Raw genomic sequence first — 25,708 nt, 5'->3', positions numbered from 1 at the left:
GATGAGAATTAGACTCCATCGTTTGATGGGTATCTCAAAGAATCTGTGTGTGACTAGGATGTTTTAAAACTCCCACATACAGAACTTACTGCATAATTCTTCAAGTCAAGCTATCTTCTTTATTGCCAATTAACTTCCCTAGCCTGCTTAAAGGAAAGGCCCACCCCTCTCTCACATTGGAACTCGTGAAGTGCTCTGGGCTATGAGGTAAATAAGCATGAATTCTATCACCTGGTATACTTTCAATTCACTTCTTCCCACTAAGTTTCTATCTTTTTCATGTCATACATAACACACACCCTTTAGCTCTTCAAAATAAGCAATTTAATAAGATAGGCTTTGGAAAAGGTTTAAGATGTGTTCACAGATTAGGCTGGTTCAATTTCACTAAATTACAGACCAATTTCAGACCCTACTCCTGGGAAAAAAAAGTTTGGGTTGAGTCTTTGGTAAAGAACAAAGTTTCTAAGTAATGAAAATGGTCCTTATAGAATCTAATTCTCCTTTTCTACCCGAGCCAGCTGAATGCACCAGGACAATGCAACAAGCTTTGCTACTTGTGCAGAATTGATGTGAGAACGCACTCAGTTCCCAGGGCTTAGCCGAGTCCAAAATGTCACCCTAAGCCTCAGATTCGACAGTTGTCAGTAGGGAGCTGTTTGTAATGACCTTTGGGTGTAGGAAAGAATCTTTAAGCTTGGTTTAACAGTGCGCCCACCTTGGGTCAATGTGCCTTTCTGAGGGACTTTTTGGAAGGGCTACGGCCCCATCCTTGTTGATTCTGCTGCTGTGGGGCTGAAGCTGGGCCTGGGAACAGCCTTTTAATACCCCCAGGTGATTCTAATGCAGGTTGTCTAGGAGCCAATCGGAGTAACCACCACGCTACAGGAGATGCTGCACTGCTGAATACTAGCTCTGAGGAAGCTGAACTGCTCAGTAACCCTCGCTCTTGAGGCATATTTACCATCTTAAAAGAGAAGTCTTTTCCAATCGCTGTAATGCAGACCTTAACCTAGTGAGTCAACTGGGTAATGGGTGGCTTCTCTCAACAAATAAAATGCAGGTAGGGACCCAAAGGATTTTCTACTAACTGAAATCACAACAGCTCTTCCAAAAGCTAATTGAAAGACAACACCCAAATCCAGCTGAAGTTTTATTTAAAATGTAAAAGAAATGGTTCTTGAAAATGCTGATGAATAAAGCAAAAGGATACAGTGCTCTCTTCCTACTAGTCAGCCAGCCTATCCAAGTACAGGGCAATATACAGTACGTAAGTGCTGGTAGAATTTCACAGTAGTTTAGTGTTAGATTTTCTGTGCCTAGATTATGTAGAGATTCTCAGTGTGTGATCTCGGTTCTGGGTTTACACCTTTACTGAGAATGAACAAGGGCTCCTGCTCCTTGGCCATAGCCAAATCCTTTGGGCCCAAAGTTCTTTGCATAGCATCCTACAAAAAAGGAAAGGGAGAGTTACTGCAAGTTCACTAAGCTTTGCTAGCTTTGCTTAAGACCCATGAACAGACCATCGGAAGTTAAAAAACTGACTATGCCAAAAAGTTCAACTTATTTAAGATGTAGTAACTGTAAAGGCCAAGTCCGAGCATTCTGGTTCCATAGTGTTCAGCTCGCTGAGTTACGAGCATGAAAATCAGGCCAGGAAAGTTATATGTCTGTCTATTACCTTATATACTCACCTATAGACATAAAGCATATACTCATAGGCTTTGCTTAACACAAAAAGATGAAAGAAGACTTTGTTGTGGGGTTTTTGTTTTACTGGTAGGGGAGTTTTAAGTGATCAAGAACTTGACTGTATCCATCTAAAATTGTTCTGTGGGTTTCTGTCATCTGGAAGAATCCCTAGATCTTTTATTTTCAAACAGCCAGTGGCACTAGCCTGCTTTCCCCCATTTTCAGAGTACTTTTTTGTTCTTTTGTGGGTGTTTTTAATGCTGGTGACATTTTATTAACAAATAGCCAGTGCAGGATATTCATACGGATAAACAATACCTGAAATTAACTTTACCTTTACAATAGATTTCGCCTTCCTTCTCAGTCAGAGTTGTTGATTCAAGACTCTTTCCACACTTGGCACAGCGGAAGCAGTTTTTGTGCCAGGGCTGAAAGAGACCAGTGAGCAAGTCTGAGAGGCTGGTTCCTGCAGTACAAATTCAGACACTCGGGAAGATCAACCCAGAAAGAGTTCCTGACCGCTGGTTCAACCAACCACGGCGGGACTGGATCTCTCCCGCATTTGCATTCTCGGTCACCGACAAAAGGGCTTAGTTCAAACTTCACTCACACAAGACATGGACTGGAAGCTACCCCATGGAAGGGCCATTTCCCTGAGAGCAGTCTGAGACCTGTGGCAAGGCTGGTGCGCACCGTTAAACACGGCCCCCTTTATGGTTGAGAACCCTGCAGCTCAAAGAGGTGAAGTGGTGAAGCCACTTCCCTAAATCCACACACCAGAATGGCATCAGGTGTGCTGACTCCGGTTCAACAGCTTTTTTCCAACTACACCAAGCATGTCAAACTCACGGCCCGTGGGCCACGTGCCTCGTTTATTTGGCCCGTGTTAGCCTTTGAGTTTGACATGCTTGCACTACACTGAATAACCTGCAGAGCCAGATTTGTTAACAGCCCAGCCATGTTTGTTACCAACCTTCAGAAGCGCCCCCTAGGAAAACAAGTTTCCTTTAAACATAGATGTGATTTGTTGTATAAGGGCAGTACTTTAAAAAATTAATGATTCAGAGAGAAATGCAGTTAAAAAAAAACAACTTTGATCCTCGGCATTGACTTACAAAACACAGTGCCTGTGTGGGATGTGGAGGGTTAAGGGGAAAAGCGGAGAGTTGTCCTTCATGTTGTTAATGCAAAGCACCACCTTACCTTTCCTGCTCCGATGATCTTCTCAGCAGCGTACACGGAATCCCCACATCTGGAACACTTCTCAGCACCTCCGTACTTCTGAGCAAACTTAGAAGTGTTGGGGTTTGTTGTCGGCCTGTGAGGTTGAACACTGTGGAAAGGAGAGAAAAAATTATTTGAGATTTTCCAAAGGGCCCCTGTAAGTCCATATGGCAGGCACAATGGAACTCTAGGACGTGGTGCTACACGTCATGGCTGGAGGCCTTCCCAGGCCAGCCAAGGGGGAAGAAGAAATTAATCTCAGGTGCGACCATAGTTATTACTTTAACCTATTTATGGGCTCATTCTTGTTACAAAAAGACCCAAGCTAAAATATCTCTTTCTGAGCCTAATATCAAATTTTATTCAGTCCCCAGTGTTAGCCTCTCCACTAAACTATTATGCTATGCTTTATAAAATCGTATCATCACACATATTTTTAACCCAGAGTCATATTAGTACCATTAGAATCACATCTAGCGTTCTACTTCACATGAGATTGGAAAAAATCAATGGTAAGTTAAGCAGTTTCTGCATGTAGGTCAGTTGACTTAAGCAGTCTATAATTAAGAATAAGCATGCTTTACAAATTAATTTCCAAATATAGCTTACATAGAGGGAAGTATAAACATATCACTTTCTTTGTGGGAAAATATTTTAGAAAATTTGCTCATACTATTTGATTTCATTTCATTATTTTTTCTCTCGATTGAGTGGAATTTTGTCACTGGATACACGATAGTTTCCTTGCTTCCCAATTTTTTTCTATTCAATATGTAGGTGCACCTACCATGCAGAACACCAGTCTGGGCTTTGAGAAGATTTAAAGGCCTTTCTGGAACCTTAAAAATTAGTTGAGCAGATTAGATAGAACAATAGTTAGTATTTAGCAAATGGTATAAGTGTCAATTTTTCCTATTGGAAAAATTTATTCAGTACTTTTTCGAATCATGTTTGATGTGGCCCCTGGAAATTTTATTCTAAGTAACAAATACCAATTCATAATACTAATTCAAAATACAATTCATATTAGTATTGGTTTCTCTAATTACCCTAGTGTAGGCATATTTTAAAAACTGTTTCCATAGCCTACTGTATATATACTTCCTTTTAAAAGTGATCTTCAAAAGCTGTTTACAAAGATATCCAGCACTTGCAGTTAACAAGTCAATTCCCAAATCTGTCAATTACTATGTTAACAAGAACTTCATATAAATTATCTCCCACCTGCTAACAACTTTGTAGGGTAAGGATAACTGTTACCTCAAATTTCAGATGAGGCAACGGGGGCTTGGATGTTAAATAATTTGCCAAAAGGCCAAAGGACTAGTAAACTGGTGAGCCTGAGCTGAAAAGGCCAGGTCTGCCTCAATGAGAATGCGCCTACCCACTCAGCCTCTGCAGGAGGTCCTCGTGAAGGTGTGTGGTGCCCGTGACTGTTAAAATTACCACCTGTCACCAAGGTGGTCCAGACCACAGGCTTCTTGGAAAGGTAGTCCCTACACCTAGTCCTGAAGGAGACTATGCATGCGGCCAGGCTAACACAGGGAAGAGGTGTGCAGAGGTCAAGAGGCCAGCACAGAAGGCTCGGCAGCAGTTCGAAAAGATGGAGAGACAGGAGTAAAGAGGACTTTGTGACTTTAAAACTGGCCACAGCAGTTCGAAAAGATGGAGAGACAGGAGTAAAGAGGACTTTGTGACTTTAAAACTGGCCACAATCACTGACTGACTTTTTTGAGGGTCATGGATAAATTTAGTTTTATTTGGGGGAGGACATATAAGGATATGTGTTTTGAAAGGTTTGAAATAAGATCTTGGGGAGTGAGTGAATTTTAATCAGTTGGAAAAGGAGAGCAGAACATAAACAATGAACTTCAACGAAGACAAAGGCAAGCTGGGCTCCTGCAAGTGATGGCATGCAGCAATGAATGGGTCGGCCCTTGCACAACTGATGCACAACAGGGACATGGCTCAGAGACCCCGAGTGTGGAAAAAAACCAACAACAGAGAAAGGTGGGCCTTGATGCAGTCCACACTGCAGTGCAAAGGCCACACGTTTGGGAGCCAAATGGATGTGGGTTCAAATCCTGGCTCTGCCACTTATCTGTGTGACCTGAGCCTATTGATAAAACAGAGACAATGTATTAAACTCAGCAACTGTGAGGATCATATATAGTGACCAGAAATGTTCAGCAGACAATAGGCACTTATTTTGGGCATGCCATAATGTACCGTGTTTAAAATCATAAGCTTTGGAGTTACACTAAGTCCCATTCTCTGCAATTAAATCTACAAGTAACTAGCAGCATGGCTTTGGGCAAATCACTTCATTCTCATTGTTTCAATTTGTTCTTGAGTCAGATGGGAAACCGTACCTGTAGGGTTGTTGTGAGGATTTCATGAGCTCACATATGTTAGTACTGCCTGGTGTCTAGCCCATAGGGAAGCCACGGTTAGCAGTCTTGTTCAGGAAAGGGCCATCTTATTGGAGTACTACACCAATTTTGGCCTCTTCAAAATAAAACAGGTGTGAAAAAAATATGAAGTTCAAATGAGGGAATAATTGGGTCAAAACCAGAAATAAGAGAAAATTCCCAATGAAGAAAATAGCAAATGAAGTTTAGCAGACTTAGCTCCTCACTACTTTGGGGCTAAAACCTGTAAAGTTTAACACTATTATCTCAAAGAATCAAAAACAGGGGAAATTCAATTTTTAAGTAACTGTAAGAGAGAAAAGTAAATTCCTGATGAGGAAACATTCTTACATGATGTCCTAACCGGTTTGGCTCAGTGGATAGAGCGTCTGCCTGCGGACTCAAGGGTCCCAGGTTCGATTCTGGTCAAGGGCATGTACCTTGGTTGCAGGCACATCCCCAGTAGGAAGTGTGCAGGAGGCAGCTGATCAATGTTTCTCTCTCATCGATGTTCTAACTCTATCCCTCTCCCTTCCTCTCTGTAAAAAATCAATAAAATATATTTAAAAAAATAAAAATCATCATTCTCCCCTTTAAAAAAAAAAAAAGAAAGAAAGAAATATTCTTACATGAAAAGAGTCCTGGGGAATTTTTATTGGCCACTTAACCGCACAGGGGCAATGCATCTCGGGATTCAGATACCTCATTTCCTTATGTGACTTCATGACAGCTGGCCTCCGTGGTGTGAAATGGAGGCACTTTCATACCACTTGATTCTGAGGACATCATGACAGCTTGACACACTTTGGAATGCTGTCAAACCAGGACTGGAAATCACTAAGAACTGTGGTAGGTCTAAAACTGTCAAATTTTGACCTTAAAGAATAGCCACTACTTTATGCTAGAAAATCTGAGTCACTTTAAGATAAAAGTCTGAAAACTCCCAGGTTCCTGTTTGCCAAGCAACATTAATTGTTATAATTCACCTCTGAAGGTCATGAACATGGTCCTAACTCACCTCTCTGGCTTGATGCCCAGCCTCTCGCCCCGGTCCATGTTGAGCGTGCCAGCGCCCTGGCCATACCCGTAGCCTTTTGGCCCGTACTTCTTTCCGTAGCAAGATTTGCAGTAGATCTCTTCATCATGAATTGCCACTGTTGTGCTATCTAAGTTTTTCCTGCAAACCACTGAGGGGGGAAAAGTTAGAATTTAAAAATGAGCCAAAGATGCCTTTCTCCTGAGAACAGTGGTGGTACAGACACATGGTCTGCAAATGGTAACGGCCAGGCTTGCTCACATCCCCATTTTATCTGTGGTTTCCCAGAAGCCCTGAGACGGCATCTGGACAGGTCAGCCACATCTGAGGCCTGTTTGCTTTCCTCCATGGATATGACAGTTGTTTCAGAAAGGCATCTGAATTTTAAAGCCTCAAACTTTTCCATATGACCTGCCCTCTGGCAGGAGGGAGAGGCGTTTGAGAATGCAGCAATTACACCAACAAAAGGAACAAAACTAACACTTTGCTCCCAAACCTTCGACACTCCCATCTTTTCAGCCTCTTCATACCAAATGTTAAATCACAACCTAATGAACAACAGGGGTGGCTGAGTGTCTTGGGACAGTTGCCTCTGTAGCACCACCTCCCGGAAGCAGCTCCTGGGAGAGCTTGCCTTTGTCTTGATTAAACTGTTTTCCATCTAGAATTCTCCTTTTCATCACTAGTCTCAGAGAGAAAGCATGCTCCCATCTTGCCACTGCTTCTCCGGCAGTGGGAGGTTTGTCTGAAGATCATCAAGTGGGTGAAAAGTCTGCTTTTGTTTCCCTTCCACCCCAAAGGAGAGAACACATTCTTTCTTGATGGATTTCTTACCACAAGACATTTCTAAGTATCCCACTTCATAAAACTGCCAAATGTCATCATGTCTAATCCAGACATTATTTCACTTTCGAAAACTTCAATTAAACTTGAGAAAAGTAGAAATTATGAGGGAGCCCGCTGGTAGCACAATCGGGCAGCTGGAAATCCAACATTAGTGTGGTAGAAAAAGGGACTCCCCTCTTATTTGAAAGAGGGGGGGAAATGAAAAGAGGAAGGAAAGAAAGAGAGAAGGGCTGGGGGCAAGCAGGGTGGCTGAGCATAGAGAAAAGTTATGAAGTTTCTATTGTCTTCCAGTGGTTCTCAACCTTCTGGCCCTTTAACTACAGTTCCTCATGTTGTAACCCAACCATAAAATTATTTTCGTTGCTACTTCATATCTGTAATGTTGCTATTGTTATGAATCGTAATGTAAATATCTGATAGGCAGGATGGTCTTAGGCGACCGCTGTGAACGGGTCCTTCGACCCCCAAAGGGGTCGCGACCCACAGGTTGAGAACCGCTGTCTTAGACCAAAGTCTCTCTGGAAGAACAAAATGACATCACCTACCCTGGCTGTGGTGACTCAAGTACTGACATACATTTGTTTAAAGAGACAATTAACCTAAAACCATATACTGCTGAAGAATAAACATCCTTAACGGACATTAAATATAAACATAAAAGCTGTTTTGAAAAACATCTAGTGCCCTGACCAGTGTGGCTCAGTTGGTTGGGCGTCACTCCGGGCACTGAAAGGTTGCCGGTTCGATCCCTGGTCAAGGCACATGCCCTGGTTTCGGGCTTGATACTCAGTATGGGGTGTGCACTAGGCAGGCAATCAAACATTGCTCTCACATTGATGTTTCCCTCTCCCCTCTCCCTTCCTCTCTCTCTAAATATATATATACTAAAAAAAACCCACAAAAACAATCTATTTAACCAAAGCAAGTGTAAGTATATGAAAAATTTACTCCATAACCCCTCTCCTCCCAGTCCTCACCCCTATTCTAACTACTCTGAATTATTTCCTTAAAAGGCTGTCGTGAGCAGAGGCAAATATTAGGAAGGAGTAGTAAAAATAACCAGTAAAATACCTGACATTTCATAAACACCGACTTCATTATGGTGTAAACACCATGGCTCAACCTAGATGAAACTAAGAGCAATTTCTAAAGTATTTGCGTTTCCACTGTGTTCACATATTCTTTTGACTACAAACCTGCTGAAAAATAGATTCCTCCAAAAAAAAAAAAAGAAAGAGTAACTTCTAAGAGAAGGAATAGTTAAACCAAACCTGAGAAATGGTAGTTATCATGGAGGCGTACATAACAAACCTTCATATGTTGTATTTTTATTCTTTGTAACCGTGTTGTGTTGTCCGTGTCTAGTTCTCTACAGAGCAGTTACACTATAAAAAGTCCCAGGCACCTTGAATGCTGGTGCCGAGAGGGAAAAGGACAACTAAAACTTGAGAAGTTTCCTCTGAAGATTATTTCTCAGTGTAACCAAATTTATTTTTAAAGTTTGTAGTTTCCAACAGTAATAGTCACTGTACAGTCCTACAGATAAAGCAAATTACTGCATGTAAGGGAGGGTTCCCCACATAACAAATCCCTCATTAAAGACAATGACTTACATCAGAAGATGACTAATGAAGAGCTTTTGATGCTACTACTCTCCTGTTTAAAACTGAAGACTTGGAGGAAATGCGCTTGGAAGAGGGAGCTTATCTGACTCTGTTTCTCTCATTATCAGGTATTTACTCCCTTTTGAGCATATAGGCTAGTGTTGTTTTATTTCCTGCCTACGTCAGACACTGACCATTTCCCATCTTAAACAATATTCCCAACCTGCCTCTGTGGTATTTCCAAATCCCAAGTTCCTTTCCCTCAACTGTAGGGTATCAATGACCAGAAATAACAGTATTCACTACTAGAGAAGACAGAATTTGAGCTTCCAGAGCAAGCAGGTCAAACTCTCGGCCCACAATGAATGTTTTTGCAGCCCAGCCAATATAACGGTATGTAAGAAACGTTTTAATAAAAATTTCGTAGCTTACTTATTACAATATCCTGTTATACATAATTATTAATAACGAACTACAACATTCGCTAATGACTGATTACTATCATCGTGTTGCATTCATCTCCCTTATGCACCTTACGTGCAGGCGCACCATTTCTCTCCACTAATACTGGCAGCAAATATTTAGCAGCCGATGGCCATGTCACTAGCCTTGGACTGACTTGTTTGGTGTGCGCAACAGGAAATATTTCGCTTTTAGAGAACAAGAAAAATAGGTTTATTTGCGTTACGCTTATTAATTTGTGCAGTTATTCAGTGTCTGGTAATTTAATGTTCAAGAAAAAAAGATTAATTTTGATTAAAATGTTCTATTATTTTATGTTAACGATTACTCATTTATTTCAGCCCTTTGTATTCAGCATGTGTCTATCGAAATAAACCTACGTTTCTATGAAAATTGAAGCTTTTGTTTTTTTGTGGCCCACATAAACTTAAACCTGGTTTATTTGGCCTGTGTTAGCCTTTGAGTTTGACATACTTGCTCTAGACATTTGAATTTCAACAGTGTGGTGAGAAACAAGCTGGCTGGTTTCAAAGAGAAGGAGCTCAGGCAGGAAGAGAAGGCTGGGGGGATGGGGTGCCAGCCGAGCTCCATGCACAGCGCCAGGCACTGTGTTGGGTGCCCAACTAACCCACATAACTCCCGGGGAGGCAGCTGTGACAACAAATGACAGTCAAGGCCAGAGGGAGGCTCAGAGCCATGAGGACTCAGGAAGCCCAAGGCCTTGGGTCACCTGCCGTCCTTGCTGCTGGGCTGAGCACTTACAGTGTCTAGGAGAACAGACAGGCAAAATCTTTTCCAAAACCACAGTTTGTTCATTAAGTATGTAAATCGAAGCTTCCTACACTGAAGCCAGTCCCAGCGGAGCACGGGGAGGTACTTACTGCACAGAAAGCAGCAGCGGTGGAAGCTCCGCCCATCGCACTGCACCTCCTCCGCGTGGTACACGGTCCTCCCGCAGGCCCCGCACTTGTTGCCACACCCCCACACTGGCATCCTGAAGGAATGAAGATGCATTAGAATGTCCCCATCCCCAAGCTCGCCGGGGGGCTGTTTAGAGCATGTGCAGATTTCCTTCCTTTATGGACCGCTCTAAACACATCTTTAGGAGGCCTGCGTTCCTCCAAAGTAACCTCCTCTCCTCTCTCAAGTTACAGGACTTTCATCAGAAAACTCTGGCTTGTCATGTGCAAGTTTTTTCCCCACAGGACAGAGGACCCGCACTCAATAGAACAGCGCAGGTCGCCGGGCACAAAACAAACTGGGACTGGAATGCACAGGCGTGCAAGCGGCCACACCCACACACACCCAGTCATAATGAGCTGCTTAGAAAACAGCGGAGGAACTTGCTCTTAGGTGGAGTGTTTTACTACAGGTTTAATTCATTTGTAACCCCACCAAATTCCTAACAGTTGACATGCACAAGCTATGGCACACTTTCTAGGGAGGAATGTTCCAGGGAAGAAGAAAGTGTTATCCTGCAAGAACACATTTTGCATTTGTCTGCTAAAGTTATGCGAGATTGTAGCATAAATAGTGTCTGTGACAAGCATGACTGCGCGCACAGAGCCTTGCTTTGATCACAACAAACACCCCTCCAGATGGCTACAGTAAATTTCTATGCTCCCCAATCCCAGAGTCCTCTAATCCAGCCAACAGTTAAGGTTCCCTCTTGGATGGGGCAGTCAGTCCATAGAGAACATGCTACGAGTTCCCTTCCCGGCAGAATGAACTGTTTGTTGAGTGACACAGAATAACCTTTGAGCAAGGTGGCCCGATGTGGTGGCAGAGCTGGAGTTTAAGTCCTCGGCTACCCTGCTCTGATGGAGGGCCAACGTGTCCAATCTCCTTCTCAATGGACTGGTCTACCTGGATGCACGGTAAATGCGTACTTCAGAATGGCCTTCAGACCCAAGTGCCCTCACCACCTCAGAAAGTTGTCCTGCAACTTTCATCTGCCCTGCCCGGAGGTGGGACCTCGAAACAGGGAAAGAATTCCTTTTCCCTATCATTTTCAGACTTCCCTTCTGTGAGTGGTGTTCGTAGTCCCTGCCTGGTAAGTCTCCTCGGAGGAGCAGCCTGCTTCTCTAGGGAACAGCTGGTTAAGAAAGCTGGACCCCTCTCACTCACTCTAACCTGGCTGGGACGAGAAGGGAAAGGAGGGCCGCTGAGCCAAAGACGGAGGAATCTTCAGTCCTTAAAATGAACAGGAGGGTGGCAAATTCCCGCCCTAAGCATCAAGACGATCCGGAACTCAGCAACTTCCTGAACACCAGGAGGCCTTTCCAAAGGAAAGATTGCTCCTGAATCACTGTGTTGGGCATCTTTCTGGCCCACAGCATTCACTCTCTGTCCCTCTTCTGATAATACTTCCCTAGAGTCTCTTCAGGGAACAAATATCTCTTTCTTGGTCCGTGTGGTTTAGAGAAGTACTTATTCAATGTGGTCTCCCGGTGATGGTCCGCCATGCTTGTGACCAATTCAAGACAAAATTCAGGTAAGCATTTCTAAACTTTTAAACGATGTTATGCCACAACAGTCGGAAGTGTGATCAGTGAATTCATCTTGTTGAACAGCGTAGAGTCAGAGAATCAGTCGGTACTTCGAAATTAAAGCAAAACAAAAAGAGGTCCTTTGCCACAGATGTTTGAGAAGCATTGGCTGAAACAGTGTAGACTCTGCCCTAACTCCAGGGCTGGGTGACTCAGTCATGATGGCAGCCAGGTCACTGCATTCTCCCTCCCGCCATAGTGATGGGTTTAGGAATGAGTACGCGACCCAAGCCAATTCAATGAAAGTTAAATTTGAGCTCTGGTTTAGAACTGTGTGAATGTAGGGATGGAGTTTCTAGCAGCTGTCTAGCCACTATAAGAAAATAAGCCAGCTCAGAGGAAAACAGAGAATGAAGCCAGCACAGAGGAAAATAGAGATGGGGAGACTAGATGTAGACACTTTTCAGCCATGCCTCATCTTATCGTGTACTCTGTATGTGAGCCAATAAATTCTCTTTTTAAGTCACTTGGACACGGAGCTCCTGTTCCTTGTAACAAACAATAATAACACACACCTACACACACACACACAGACCTGACTGATATGACTAATTATCACTAAACTATCGGTCTCAACTTGCAAAAAAGGCCTATTCCCTTATTCAGGCAGGAACAAAGTTAATTCCAAGGGCCCACAGTGTTACCAGGCTACTGTGAAGGTATCCACACAGGATCAATATCTAGCAACAACAGAGCATATTTGCAAGCTTTCCCTTAGTAGTTGCATAAATTGCTCCTTCCCTTCCCTGGAAACAGGTGCTCCATTGTTCAAATGTACAGTGAAACCTGAGCTGGGCTGTACAACCTGACCCATGGCCTTGGCTCCAGCAGCCAGCACTGGCTTGAGTTTAGAGTGCAGTTAGTGATGTTGACTTTGCCCCACAGCTCCCAAGTTACCTCTGTTCTGGAATGTTCAAGGATGCAACAGACATCTGCTAGAAAGTACTTTCAGGGTTCCTGAGGAAACCAGAAACCAAATCCAGATTTACAGGTAATGACATACAATTACTTAAAATTGGGTGTCAAGAATTAGTAGCCCAGCTGGCTTTTAAAATATTTGTTATTGTCTAGGAATTTCTCATCATATAAAGTACTTAGAGGCCCGGTGCACGAATTTGTGCACCAGTAGGGTCCCTTGGCCTAGCCTGCGGGATCAGGCCAAAACCAGCTCTTCAACATCCCCTGAGGGGTCCCGGATTGCGAAAGGGTGCAGGCCAGGCTGAGGGACCCCACCAGTGCATGATCGGGGCTGGGGAGGGACGTGGAAGATTGGCCAGCCAGGGAGAGATTGTGAGAGGGCTCCAGGGCGTGTCTGGTCCATCTCACTCAGTCCTGATCAACAGGACCCCAGCAGCAAGCTAACCTACCAGTCGGAGTGTTTGCCCCCTGGTGATCAGTGCACATCATAGCAACTGGTCAACTGTCTGCCCCCTGGTGGTCAGTGCACGTCATAGCGAGTGGTTGAGTGGCCTTAACTTATCATTAGCATATTATGCTTTGATTGGTTGAAAGGACGACCAGACGACTGGACACTTAGCATATTAGGCTTCTATTTATAGGATACTGTCTAATATCAGCCTGCCATCTTCCACATTCACACACATCTTCTTTGGAGCAATCACCAATAGGAAGCCAGATTTCTATCAAGACTCACACTATCCTGAGTTGTTTCTGAATAACATTTAAAAATGTATTTTTAAAAACCTAACTCATTACTTTTCTTATTCTTTCTCTATTAAAGAGCAGCTTGGGAGAATATCTTCCCTTTACTTATGTAATTCAGGGTTACTGAATTTCACTTCTTACAAATCAAGTCTTACTTCTATTATACATCCATAGCAACCAAATGGGTATGTGTCATCTTTCCAGGAAATAGCCATCTAAGTTCTCCAACATTCAACTTACTCTGTTATTTCTTCCCCTTGGGGGTGGGGACCACATCTCTGTAATTCCCCTGCCCACCTACTAGCGTACTTGACATTTATAAAAATATTTCATTTCTATTGTTTTAAAGAATCCGTCCTTTTTCAACCTGTTGGTATGATTCCCAATTAGATCTTATCCTTCTCAAAACAAACGGAGTACTGCCTGACTTCTCTTTGTCACATTTTTGGAATTTATGTAAAAATTTCAAGTCATTAACTTTTTAAAAGCTTTCCTAAATATTTCTGAATAAACCTCTGTGGTCCTGGCAAATGATGTTAGAAAGAGCATCCTCAGGCCTGGCCATTGTGGCTCAGTTGAACATCATCCCATGCACCAAGAAATTGTCGGTTAAATTCCTGGTCAGAGCACATGCCCAAGTTGTAGGCTCACGCCCCAGCAGAGGGTGTGCAGGACGCAGCTGATCAATGTTTCTATCTCCCCTTCTCCCTTCCTCACACTCTAAAATCAATTAAACACACACACATATATATTTTTTAAAGCATTCTCAGAATTTTTTAAGCTAAATAGTGGATAGTTGGGTATTCCTTATACTCTCTAATTTGTATGTCTGAAATTTTCACCATGGAAGGAAGGAAAAGAAAGAGGGAGGAGGGGAAGTTGGTTTAGACAGACTTGGGTTAAGTTCATTATTGTAACAGTTGTGCAACCTTGGGCTTATCTATAGCATAGTTACGTTTTTTATCTGTAAAAGAGGGAAAGGTAGCTCTCTACCTCTCCAGACACTGAAAACAAAACATGGTAAACAAATGCCTTGGCAGACATCCAGGAACTGTGAGCATGTTGGACGTCTCATCCTGTCCACCCTGCGGTCAGCCCTGCAGGAGGAAACCCGCGGACCGGCACCCAGAGCCAAGCTCAGAGCCACAAACAAGGTAAAGAAAAACTTAGCATTCAGTCACTCACAAACTTTTCCTGGGACGATGAAATGCATTGCAAGTATAGCAATGGTTTCACTTGCAGTGGTTCTCACCCTTCCTAATGCCGTGACCCTTTAATATAGTTCCTCATGTTGTGGTGACCCCCAATTTCATTGTTACAAATTGAACATAATTAAAATATAGTGATTAATCACAAAAAAAAAATGTGATTATATATGTGTTTTCCGTTGGTCTTAGGCGACCCCTGTGAAAGGGTCGTTCGACCGCCAAAGGGGTCGCGACCCACAGGTTGAGAACCGCTGACTTAGGGTGACCATCTAAGAAACGAAGTTCCGATTTACACTTCAGGGTGTGCTCCAATGGGCATTTCCTGCATCTGGCAGGGGAAGTGTGATGATCTTCCATTCCTGTCACTCTTTGGCATTGCTACACAGGTAAAAAAAACCACTCGAGGCTTCGTTTTTCACACGTGCATTTGGCTGTCCAACTTCACAACAGCTGACATTAATCACAGCAAACTGCATGTGCGCTGAGCAATCTGGGCAGCATGCCTCCAGTCCTATGTATTAATTTACAGAATGGTAAGAGGAGACATAAAATCCCACTTCACACACATCTCGCACAAGTAGGCCAATCGGGCGTATTCTGTTTCTCAGTCTTGTTTTTGGTTTCCAATGTCTGAAAGTATTTCAGCACTAGAATGCATACACTGTGTTAGATTAAAAAGCTTGTTTGCATCCAAACACCTATTTGCAATTTCTGTTTGCTGCTTCTCCCCAGACTGAGACACCACCCAAAATTACAAAGACCTGCCCCCAGAAGAAAATTACTATAGTCTAACTCTGAGTCACCTTGTGGTAAAATTACCTCACTCTCGATAACCAACAAGAGCCACAAAATGAGTACATGAATCCCTCATACCTGTGGCATTTGCTGTCCTATTTTAGAATCTGAATGACTTGAATCCATGAATTTCGAGCCTACATGTCGCCACCTGAAGTTTGTTATTCGTTCTGAAAGCAAAGGTTTGGATTTTTGTTCTGATACCAAAGGTTTGGAGTGAGTCCATCAATACACCCAGATTCTAAATGCTTCCAGAAGCTTTCACATTATATCACCATATGCGCAGCTTTGTTGCTACACTAGAACATGGTTATAACCCAATTTCCCGAAAGGGCGAAGTTATTATAAACCAATTTCATCCTGAGCCACATCCAGAGGGGTCACTTTGCTAAAGAATATGTAAGTTAATAGCATTGTCCCCAATTACAATGATTTTTAACAAGGCCAGCGTTTATGAGCTGTCAGTAATTGGACATGAAGCTTTACTCAGTGTCCATTCTAAAAACTGTTTCTTCTGCTCCCCAAATCACCCGCTTAGTCTACTTCCCTTATCTAAGTAGATACCATGAACCAAGGATAGACTCCTTGTGCCTCAGCAATTGGCTCCATGTTTCATTTGACTCCTTCTACCAAAGCCAATCCTCAAGCTGGCCTTTAAGTCATCTCAGCCTCAGGGTGAATTAAGAGCATGGATTAGGGAGTCAACACAGTCTTTCTTCCCTCATACGTAAAATGAGGATAACAGTACTTTTCTTGTAGAGTTGTTAAGAGAGTGAGCTGAGAAAATGCTTAGAGTAAGCACTCAATTATTGGTAACCTTTGTCATCAATATTTAACAATTTTCAACCTTTGTTGTCAATACTCATCTTCCTCTACCCATCTTAAGTCTCCCATTCCTCCTTATACCCCTAATCCCTTCCATCAGGGCAACTGACTTACCTCCCTCCCTCATCTGGCTAACTCCTAACTTCATTTCTGTATCTCAAGTAATTGTAGGGCAGGGGCAGCTAATAAACACTGTGCAATGCTTTGCTGTTTTGGAAGCTCTCATATAAATGTATTCATTCAATCTTTTATAAGCCATACCCTGGGTTAGGGTTGAGGATAAAGGTTATTAGGAAGTGTGCCTGTTTCTCAGGGAGTATGACTGTGGTGGTAGAAATACGTACACAAATAATAGCAGGACAACATAACCAATGACACAGAGGTGTGTAGAAAGGGCCCTGGGAAGCCAGCGTGGTCTGCTTACACAGGGATGGATGGCAAACACGGTTTTAGCTTCTGGATCTACTGAAAGTGGGTTCCTGGAACGATGATGAGGAAGATTCTAAAGTTCATAACGTTGGTGAAGTGCCTGGCAAAGAGCCTGTACTCCATATACGATGATTTTCTTTTCCTTAAGGCAGCGGTTCTCAACCTGTGGGTCGTGACCCCTTTGGCGGCCGAACGACCCTTTCACAGGGGTCGCCTAAGACCATCCTGCATATCAGATATTTACAGTATGATTCATAACAGTAGCAACATTACAGTTATGAAGTAGCAACAAAATTATTTTTATGGTTGGGTCACAACATGAGGAACTGTAGTTAAAGGGCCAGAAGGTTGAGAACCACTGCCTTAAGGAGCACTGCTGGGCCCAAATATGGCTACAAAAAGCTCAGTCATTCTGTGACGTGCTGAGGTCACTGACCCCCAAAGAAGCGAATCCAGACTCAATCCACTCGTCTGACTCCAGGACTTCAAGCTGTCCCCAAAACTCCCATATCTGATTTTAAAGGTTGAGATCGCTAAATCACCTGAGAATTATCACTCCTGCGGTACCAAATTACTTGCACACACGAAGACCTTCTTCTCCCCCCAGTCTTCCTCCTCACCATTAATTACTGATTCTACAGCCTGTTACCATTTACATCTTCAACTTGGGAGTATAGAAAAATCCTTTGACTACCTGCCAAATCACATACTGTAATTAGAACGCAACTATGCTATAAACTCCGTCACCCTGGCCTCCAACATCTGCCATAGCAATTCACAAGCATGCTAACTACAATATATTGAGTTATTCAAACAAATTAATGTTTGAATGATTTACACATGATGGAGTCAGACCAAGATTTATATGTCAAGACTACTGTTTATCTGCCAAAGTATCTTAGGTTAGGTTGGTTATTTGATCTGCTAGTTTTCTCATTTCAAAAATGGAGGTAATGCTTATTTATATCACAAGGCAGTTCTGAGATTAAAGAATATATGTAAGGTACTCAGAATACTGCCTGCACATAAGAGGTTAAAATATTATACATTATTATTTACTTATATAAAGCTTACTGTATGCTTTACTTATGCTAAGTAGTTTACTTACAGTAACTTAATCCCCATAACACTGAGGTAGGCATTATCATTATCCCCTTTTTATAGGTGGGGAAGCTGAGGTAGAGAGATATGAAGTGGCTTATAACAGTGAAACCAAAACAAAATGACCAATTCAACCTAAAAATTAATACCAGTAAGCTTCAAATGAATTCATAGATGTTTAGAGGTTTCTCTAAAACTAAACCACTACCAGCCACACAAATATAGTACTGACTTACATGGCTCTGGCGTAGGTTCTTTTTAAATTGGGTATTTCCGGTACTGCTATGTGCTGGATGAGGATTCAATTCTCTCCTCACCTTTTTCTTCTGGGAGAGAACCCGCCAAGAAACCTTCTTGCCTGTAGTGAAATGGCCCTAACGTATTACATGGTATGTGTCCTCTTCTTATGAGTCAAGGAAAATTGGTAGTACTGTTGGTTTGAGGTGGTAAGCAAAAAAGCAAGAAACCTAATATCCTTTGCAAATGATTCACAATATACTTCTGTTGGTTCTTCCTCTATGACTTTCCTAAAACTTAACATGTTTAACAATCAGAACTCATGTCCAGCTCCTCCACAATCCAGTTTGAGAAAGCTCCCTAAGTTAGGGTTATGAACCTGGGGTCACAGAGTCCGTGAACTTCTGGGGTTCAGTGAACTTGGTACCACGTACTTTATTTTACGAACTTCACATTTCGAGAAGGAGTCCAGAGGCTTCACTAGTCGGCCAGTGCACCGAAGGGTCTCAGGTTTGATTCCTGACTAAGGGCATATACCTGGGTTGCAGGTTCAATCCCAGACCCTGGTCGGTCAGGCATGTTTGGCAAGCAAACAATTGATGTGTGTCTCTCTCTCTCCCCTCCTTTCCACTCTCTTTAAAAATCAATGGAAAAATATCCTTGGGTGAGGATTAATAAAAACAAAACAAAATAAACACGTAGCACCATCCTTGGCAATTAAGGTAATTAAGGGAGGGAGACCATGCAAATACCAGACCAGGAAATGATGGGAGGAAACCTGTGAATGTCTGCAAAGGGAGGCGAAAGAGCTGGCCTCTGGGCAAGGCCTAGGGTTAGTGTTCACATCTGAGTCAGCTCTCCTGGAAGAGGCCTTCACTAACAGTCTTTTCCCCACAGACTTAACAAGTGTAGAACAGGGTCTAGTTACAGGAAACCGCCCCAGGCTGGGCTGGGCTGTGTATAGGCCTTAAGACAACCCTGCAAGGTATGTGATGCTGTATCTGTTTTACAAGATAAAGTAACTGAGGTCAGAGTATAACTTGCCCAAGGTCATCAAGCCAATGGGTGCTGGAGCTGAGATATGAATTTGGGCCCAACTGGCTTCAGTCCTGTTCTTCTCACTGTGCTGTTTTTGGCAATTTAATCGGGACAGAGCTCCACTGAGTACTGCTTTCAGCGCAGTATTTAGCAGATATCAGTAGCAACCAATATTCGTTGAATACATTTAGTGAAAAACATAAAAAACTTTTGACAGAAACCATAGATAAAATCTGCTAATGCATAGACTGCTTGAGTCCAGCTAAATCTTTGTTCACCACAACTGTAACTTACTAATTCCTTCATTCGTTCAATAAATCAACCGTGGCTCTGGTCAAAGGGTGTTTAAGGCACCCAAGTAAGCACTGTCTCTACCTAACTTTCCTTTGAAGGAGCAAAAGATACTAGAATCCAGAGTAGGAAGAACCTTGAGAAGTATTGATGAAGCATCAGTGGCAATCACCTGGAAGGTGCAATGACCAAGGAGAAAGTGGGGAGAGACCACGGAGGCCTTGAAATGGGTTATAGTTTGGTAAGCAGTTTTGGAACTTTGTAAAATCCTTTTAGAATACTGCCCATCTCTTTCCTGAAAAATGTGAGGCAGATTATAGCCAACTTTGAGATAGTCCTATTTGAGTTCTTTATATAGAGAGCTTTAAAACAGGTTGATTAGAAAAGTTAAAAACTTCATTCTTACTGTCCGAGTATAGAAAATTACCCCAAATAAAAAGCAATTCTAGAATGAAAATGGACTTGGTCTGCAGACTGCAAATAAGACAGGTCAAACATTTTGGGTAACCATTTAAACACACATCGTCAACAAACGTCCTAGCTTGGGTGGGGGTCGAGGTGGGCGTCTCCGAACTTAGGAGACGCCCTGGGCTGCCTACGTGGAGCTCTGAAACCCAGGATGTGATTTTTTCAGGACCTGTTGCAGAATTTCTCAACCGAGCATTCTTACTCTCCTATTTGTACCCGAATGGTAGAAAGTTCCGGAAAAAAGCAGGGAGTTTTCCATTGACGTTTCACGGCTGTTCCTTCCACGGTTTAAGGTTCCGTGCTTAGTGGCAGAGACCACCGAACAATGGGAGGCCGGGGGTCCGAGCCGCAGCAGGGGAAGGACTCCGGGTGCGCGGGCTGCGGGAGCCCTCGCCTCACCCCCAGGCTCCGAACCCCCCGGGAAGCGCGCACCACGCTCCGGGCAGGGGAGACCCGCGGAGGGGGAACCGGCCGCGGAGGAGGGGCCCGGGGCGACTAAAAGGCGGATTAGCAACCACGCGAAACTCTCCAACCCGCCTCTCCCAGAAAAACCGGCAGGGGCACGCTGATATGGGGGTCATGCACTGGTATTTATCTGCCCGCGGGCCCGGGATCCCAGGGCAGAGCCGGGGCGCCTGCGAGGGGAGAGGAATGCGGGTGGGGAGGACGGGGGAGCAGGATGGCTGGGGTCTAAATGGGGACCGCGGGAGGGATGTCATAGGAGACGGGGGTGTGGGGTCCCTACACGGCGGGCTGAGGACCCCGGGAGGCTGTGGGAACCCCCCGCCCCCAAGGTCAGCGGAGACGCCCCCACCGCCGCTACTCACTCGAGTTGGAGGCTGGACCACGCACCGCGGACAGAGCTGGGGCAGCGCAGTCGGAGGGAGTGCGCGGAGGAGCCGAGCGAGTGCGGCACCTTTAAAAGACCCCCTGGTGGGCGTGCCCTCGGGAGCCCCGCCCACCCACCGCGCCCCGCCCCTCGCTCGGTTCCTGGACCCGCGGGAGGGAGCGCTGGGGGCGTCGGGCGGGAGGTGGGGCGTCTGCGCCGCGGGGCTCTGGACTTTAGGGCCGAGAAACAAAAGGCAGGAATCCCGCCTCTTCCTGCTGCTTCCCGCGCTCGGGGGCCGCTCCCGCCGGCCGTGCCCCTCTGTCCGCATCGGACCCACAGTTTCTAGGGGTAAATGGAGTTGGGAAAGGAGCCTTCCTCCGGCGCGGGACGGTCCCGGCGGGGAACAGCCCGCCGCCCGCCACGTCCCCTTCCCGCCGGGTGCGCGTCCTTCCTGCAGGAGGGACCGGTCCCAGGTCGCGGAGGCTCCATCGGCAGAAATCGGCCCGATGGGGCTTCCCGCCACCCTCCCCCCTGCCTTACCCTCATAAGTAAACGCCCCGTGGTTAACTGCCCCGGTGGACAACTGCTCTCTGGTTTGATTCCCAGCTTCTGGGAATCCGCAGCCTTCCTGTTCTTAAAGAGCAAAACGTCTCCTCTAGACTAAATACATGACGTTAGGAAAACGCCTCATTCCCCAAGCGCGTTGCTTTTCCCACCACGAGGACACAGCTACACGGGCTGCGTGGGAAGTAACCTAAACCCCGCCAGGAAAGGGGGTGCTCCAAGGGACCTCGGTTTAGGCGTGTTGGTTTCAGGGAAGTCCAGGGATGCCAGGGACAACCGAGGGAACCAATTCCATGAGCTACAGGATGATTTGTTGTTCTAAAAATGAAAAGAACAAGAAAAATGCGGGCTCTCTCTGGTTCCCATTCCAGGCGTACTGATGACCTCAGTGTCGGGTGCGATGATCCCTGAAAGCTGATATTTGGGACAGTGGGCGGCTCAAAAAAGGCGGTGAGTCAAAACATCCCTCAGGCCACAAATGCAGTAGCTCAGAGCTTGTCAACCTCCACACCGTTGACGTTTGGGAGTAATTCTTTGTTGTGGGGGCTGCTCCATGCTTTGTGCCTCCACCCACTAGCTGCCAATAGCACCCTTTCCTTCCCATTGTAGCTCATAGGAGATGTGCCAAATGCCCCCTTGGGGAGGGGGCAGAAGGCCTTGGTTTCAGAACCACTGCCCCGCCATGTATCTGCATGACAAAGTGCAGAGCAGGTTTAGAATAATATTGTTTTATTTCATGTGCTGGGGCCAATCCAGGATAAATTCATTATCATAGCAGCCTTATTCGCTGTCTACCGTGCACTGTGCAAAAACACAGTGGTGATTGACATCTCCTGATATTGTGGCAGGAGTCTGGAAGTATTCCTGCCTGCTGTGAGCTTTTCTAAATAGGGGCAATCCGAATTTCCATGATAACAGCTCGTGCAAAAGTGACCTGACTTCTGGGACTGACATGAAAGGCTTGTCCTTTAGAATCCACATTAGCTTTGCTGCTTACAAGTACTTATTTTTCTGGCGTAGGTTTATGTAGTATTTCTACCGAATGAAACTGTATCTGTGAATTTCACTGCCTACCCTTGGGTCCTTTTTGATGCCTCCAAGACCTGACCCATAGCTTTCTGACAGGCTCTTGTCCCTGAATTCCATCGCCACATCCTGTCATTTGAAGTTGGGCTTGCTTCTAACCTGAAAGTATTTCTGCTGTCTGTCCACATATACATATTTGTCTTAGGATATTTTATAGTAAGTGTGGAGATAATGTACAACAACATTTGGTTTTAAATAACTGTATTTGTGTTTAAGTATCAACATGTTTAAAGTATTTTATTTCCCTTTAAACATTTTTTAAACTGTCGACTCTCTAAGAAATTCTTTCTGTTTATTTAGACAGTGTTGCAAAAGAAAAAGTATAGGCTTTGTAATTAAACAGACATGGTTTCCGCATACAACTCTGCCACCTACTAGCTCTGTGAGCTTGGCCTAATACTTGACTTTTTTTAAAAAATTGATTTGAGAGAGAGAGGAAGGGAGAGGGGGAGAGAGATTAAAACAAAATCAATGTGAGAGAGAAACATCAATCTGTTGCCTCTCCCTACTGGAGATTGAACCGAGAACCTGGGTATGTGTGCTGACTGGTAATCGAACCCACAACCCTTTGGGATGATGCTCCAACCAACTGAGCCATACCGGCCAGGGAAATACTTGACTTCTTTGCACATGTTTCTTTATCTGTAAAATGATTATACAACACATACTAGGAGAATTAAATCAGATGATGTCTGTAAAATGCAAAGCATTTACCTGGCACATGGTAAATACTCAATATGTGGTTGTTGTTATGTAAGGATATCTTGATGTCCTTTTCTGCCTTGAGAAAGAAACAGAAAGTGTTTTGCTGAGCATTCATCTTATGGCTGCTGAGATTTTTGGTAGTAAGAAGGTAGTAAGTGTTTTCCAAAAACAATTAAGAGCCTTCCATAGAAAGTAAATTGTGTGCCTGGGGAAGAGCTAGTGGGAGAAATTTGCCTTCATGGACAAGAAAAAGCCCTTAGTAATTCCATGTAGTCCTAGTCTGTTGACTCTTTCAACCTTACAAAAGGCAAAATTGAAGGTCAAATGTGTCCAGCAGGATGTTTCTTTTTTCCAAGAAATGCCATTATTCGTGTAACATCTCCTTCAGACCTAAGGCAAGGTGAACCAAGGATGCCTTTCTTCATGACTCTGTGCTCCAAGTTCAGATTCTTAAAATATTTTTATTTCATGCTACTTTTCCTTAACAAAACCCTGAACCAGATGAGTGTGAATATAAACAAAGGGCCTCTTTATTTTATTTTAGGGCAAAGATTCCTTCCTAGAAGCCAGCTAGGCTATGGAGGAGAGGAATTTTTTAGTAAATGTTAAATAAAGGAAAAAAAATAAACTCTCACTTAGCTAATCTACACAGTTTATAATAAAAAACACACAAGCAGCAATTTCATCTTATTTCTTTGCCAAGATTTAGCAGCAGCGGTGGGAATTAAAAATTACTCATATTCAACTCTAATACTCTGTGATGCATTTTCTTACTTAAAATTTGAAAGGTAGATTAGAGTATTTTATTATTGTAGACATTAGTCATAGTTGCTTTAAAAAAAACTTGCTTTAAACGCCCACTTTCTTATAAATTTCATTATTCATAACCTTTTTTCCTCCAATGATTACTATTTCCTTTAGTGCTATCTTCTGCTATAGCCTTATTTATGTTTTCTTCTGCTTCAGCTTTCTAGTTTTTCTAGCTCCACTTATGTTTTCTTCTTGCTGCAGAGTTTTTCTACCTTTACTGGTATGAAAACAACTGTAAACTCCAAGACAGTCTACTACATCTATCTTACCTCAACCCCTTAAATGACCTTATTCACTTTTCTCCCTTCTTCATTCACATCCTCAACCACCAGCCAACATTTCCTCAGCCTCCCATATTGCCTCTAAGCAACATATTCTCTCCCTTGTTTACATTTGCTGTAGCTGGTCTCGGAGGAACCGGTAGTTCTCCAACTCCTTACTAAGAATATCCACCCTGTCTGTGCTTTTGGATCCATTTCTTCAACATTCTTAATTATATTCCCTTACTTTTCAATTCCTCTGTTTCTACTGCTTCCTTTCTTTTAGATTACAAAAATGCTGTCTTCCCAATATTAAAAACAAACTAACAAACAAACAAAAACTGACAAAAACTTCCCTGACTTTTGTAATAGATATTCATAAGTTGCCTCTTCAGCATCCATTCCTCTTTTCCCAGAGGCCCAGGTTTTTGTTTGGGGTCCCTGTAGGGTCAGGGAGGTGCCCCCACAGCCCTGTTTCAAGAGTGGAGCACTGGAACCAACCAAGTCTCCCAACCCCTGGTTTGGATCAGGGGCATGTCATGTGACCTGAGCTCATCCAAATCAGTGTGAATCTCCGAACTCTGTTGGGTGCAAAGACAGAGCGACACTCACCTGTTCTGGAAGGTGCTGTATGCATATATGAGGCCTGGGGTTGCTATAGCCATTTTTGCTGGTAGGAAGCCAGCCTGCGGATGATTCAGCACAGAGGAGACAGAGAAATGGATCCAGAGCTCTGGACAGACTCCTCAGGAAGTTTATCTACCTACAGGACCTTTTCATTTCAAAGCAAATGACTACCCATTGTTGTTTTGAGATGGATTTTCTGTTTCCTGTAGTTAAGATTCCTAACTGACTATGGTGGTTTAAAACTATGTCCACAAATTCTTTGATTCCCCTCCCTTCATCAAATGGACTTTAATTCTTCTTCCCTGAGTATGTGCTGGATTTAGTGACTCACTTCTAGAAAATAAAGTGTATGATTCTTCCCATCCACTGTCCCCACTCCGTGTGTGTGTGTGTGTGTGTGTGTGTGTGTATGTGTGTGTATGTGTGTGAGTGTGTCTCCCTCTCTTTCTCTTGGATCACTTCCTCTGGGGAAGCCAGCTGCCATGTCAGAAGGACACTCAAGTAGCCTGTGGAGGGCCACATGGTGAGAAACAGGTCTCTAGCCCCAGGGGAATTGAAGCCTTCTGCCAAAAAAACAAGAGTGAGCTGAGAAAGAGATTCTATAGCCTTGAAATGATTCCAGTCTGGCTGACTATTGAGCCTCTCACTGTGGACATCCGAAAGCTTCTAGTTACCAAACCAATTGCCAGTTTCAGTCCTTACCCAACTTGACCTTTTGGTTAAGGAGCAATGTTAAATAAATATACGGTTGTGTGTACATGCACAGGATGCAATTTTCTTACACTTCTGAAGTTTCACACCAGTGTTAACTTCTGTCTTAAGATACTGCTCTAATGAGTAATGGTAATAAATTGTTAAAGCCATAACCACTAGAAAACTTAGTTCTTCCCCCTAAAAACTAATATGAAAAACAGAGCATACTATAGGATATATTACATAATTTTTA

General features: G+C 43.7%; 1 protein-coding gene across 1 annotated transcript; it reads right to left on the bottom strand.

The window, feature by feature from the left end:
- Positions 1-1,140: 1,140 nt before the first annotated feature.
- Positions 1,141-20,798, bottom strand: CSRP2 (cysteine and glycine rich protein 2). The gene is made up of 6 exons (XM_070409679.1): positions 20,709-20,798; positions 10,157-10,269; positions 6,346-6,514; positions 2,896-3,025; positions 2,027-2,120; positions 1,141-1,448 (listed from the first exon to the last, which is right to left on the bottom strand). The coding sequence occupies exons 2-6, from the start codon at positions 10,266-10,268 to the stop codon at positions 1,372-1,374; spliced, it is 582 nt and encodes a 193-aa protein (XP_070265780.1). The 5' UTR covers position 10,269; positions 20,709-20,798; the 3' UTR covers positions 1,141-1,371.
- Between the last annotated feature and the right edge of the window lie 4,910 nt (positions 20,799-25,708).

Source organism: Myotis yumanensis, unplaced genomic scaffold (assembly GCF_028538775.1).
Source record: "Myotis yumanensis isolate MYYU_CA2020_CCGP unplaced genomic scaffold, mMyoYum1.0.hap1 SCAF_3, whole genome shotgun sequence".
Lineage (NCBI taxonomy): Eukaryota > Metazoa > Chordata > Mammalia > Chiroptera > Vespertilionidae > Myotis > Myotis yumanensis.
Note: the sequence above shows the minus strand (reverse complement) of the source record. Positions and strands in the feature narration are given on the sequence as shown.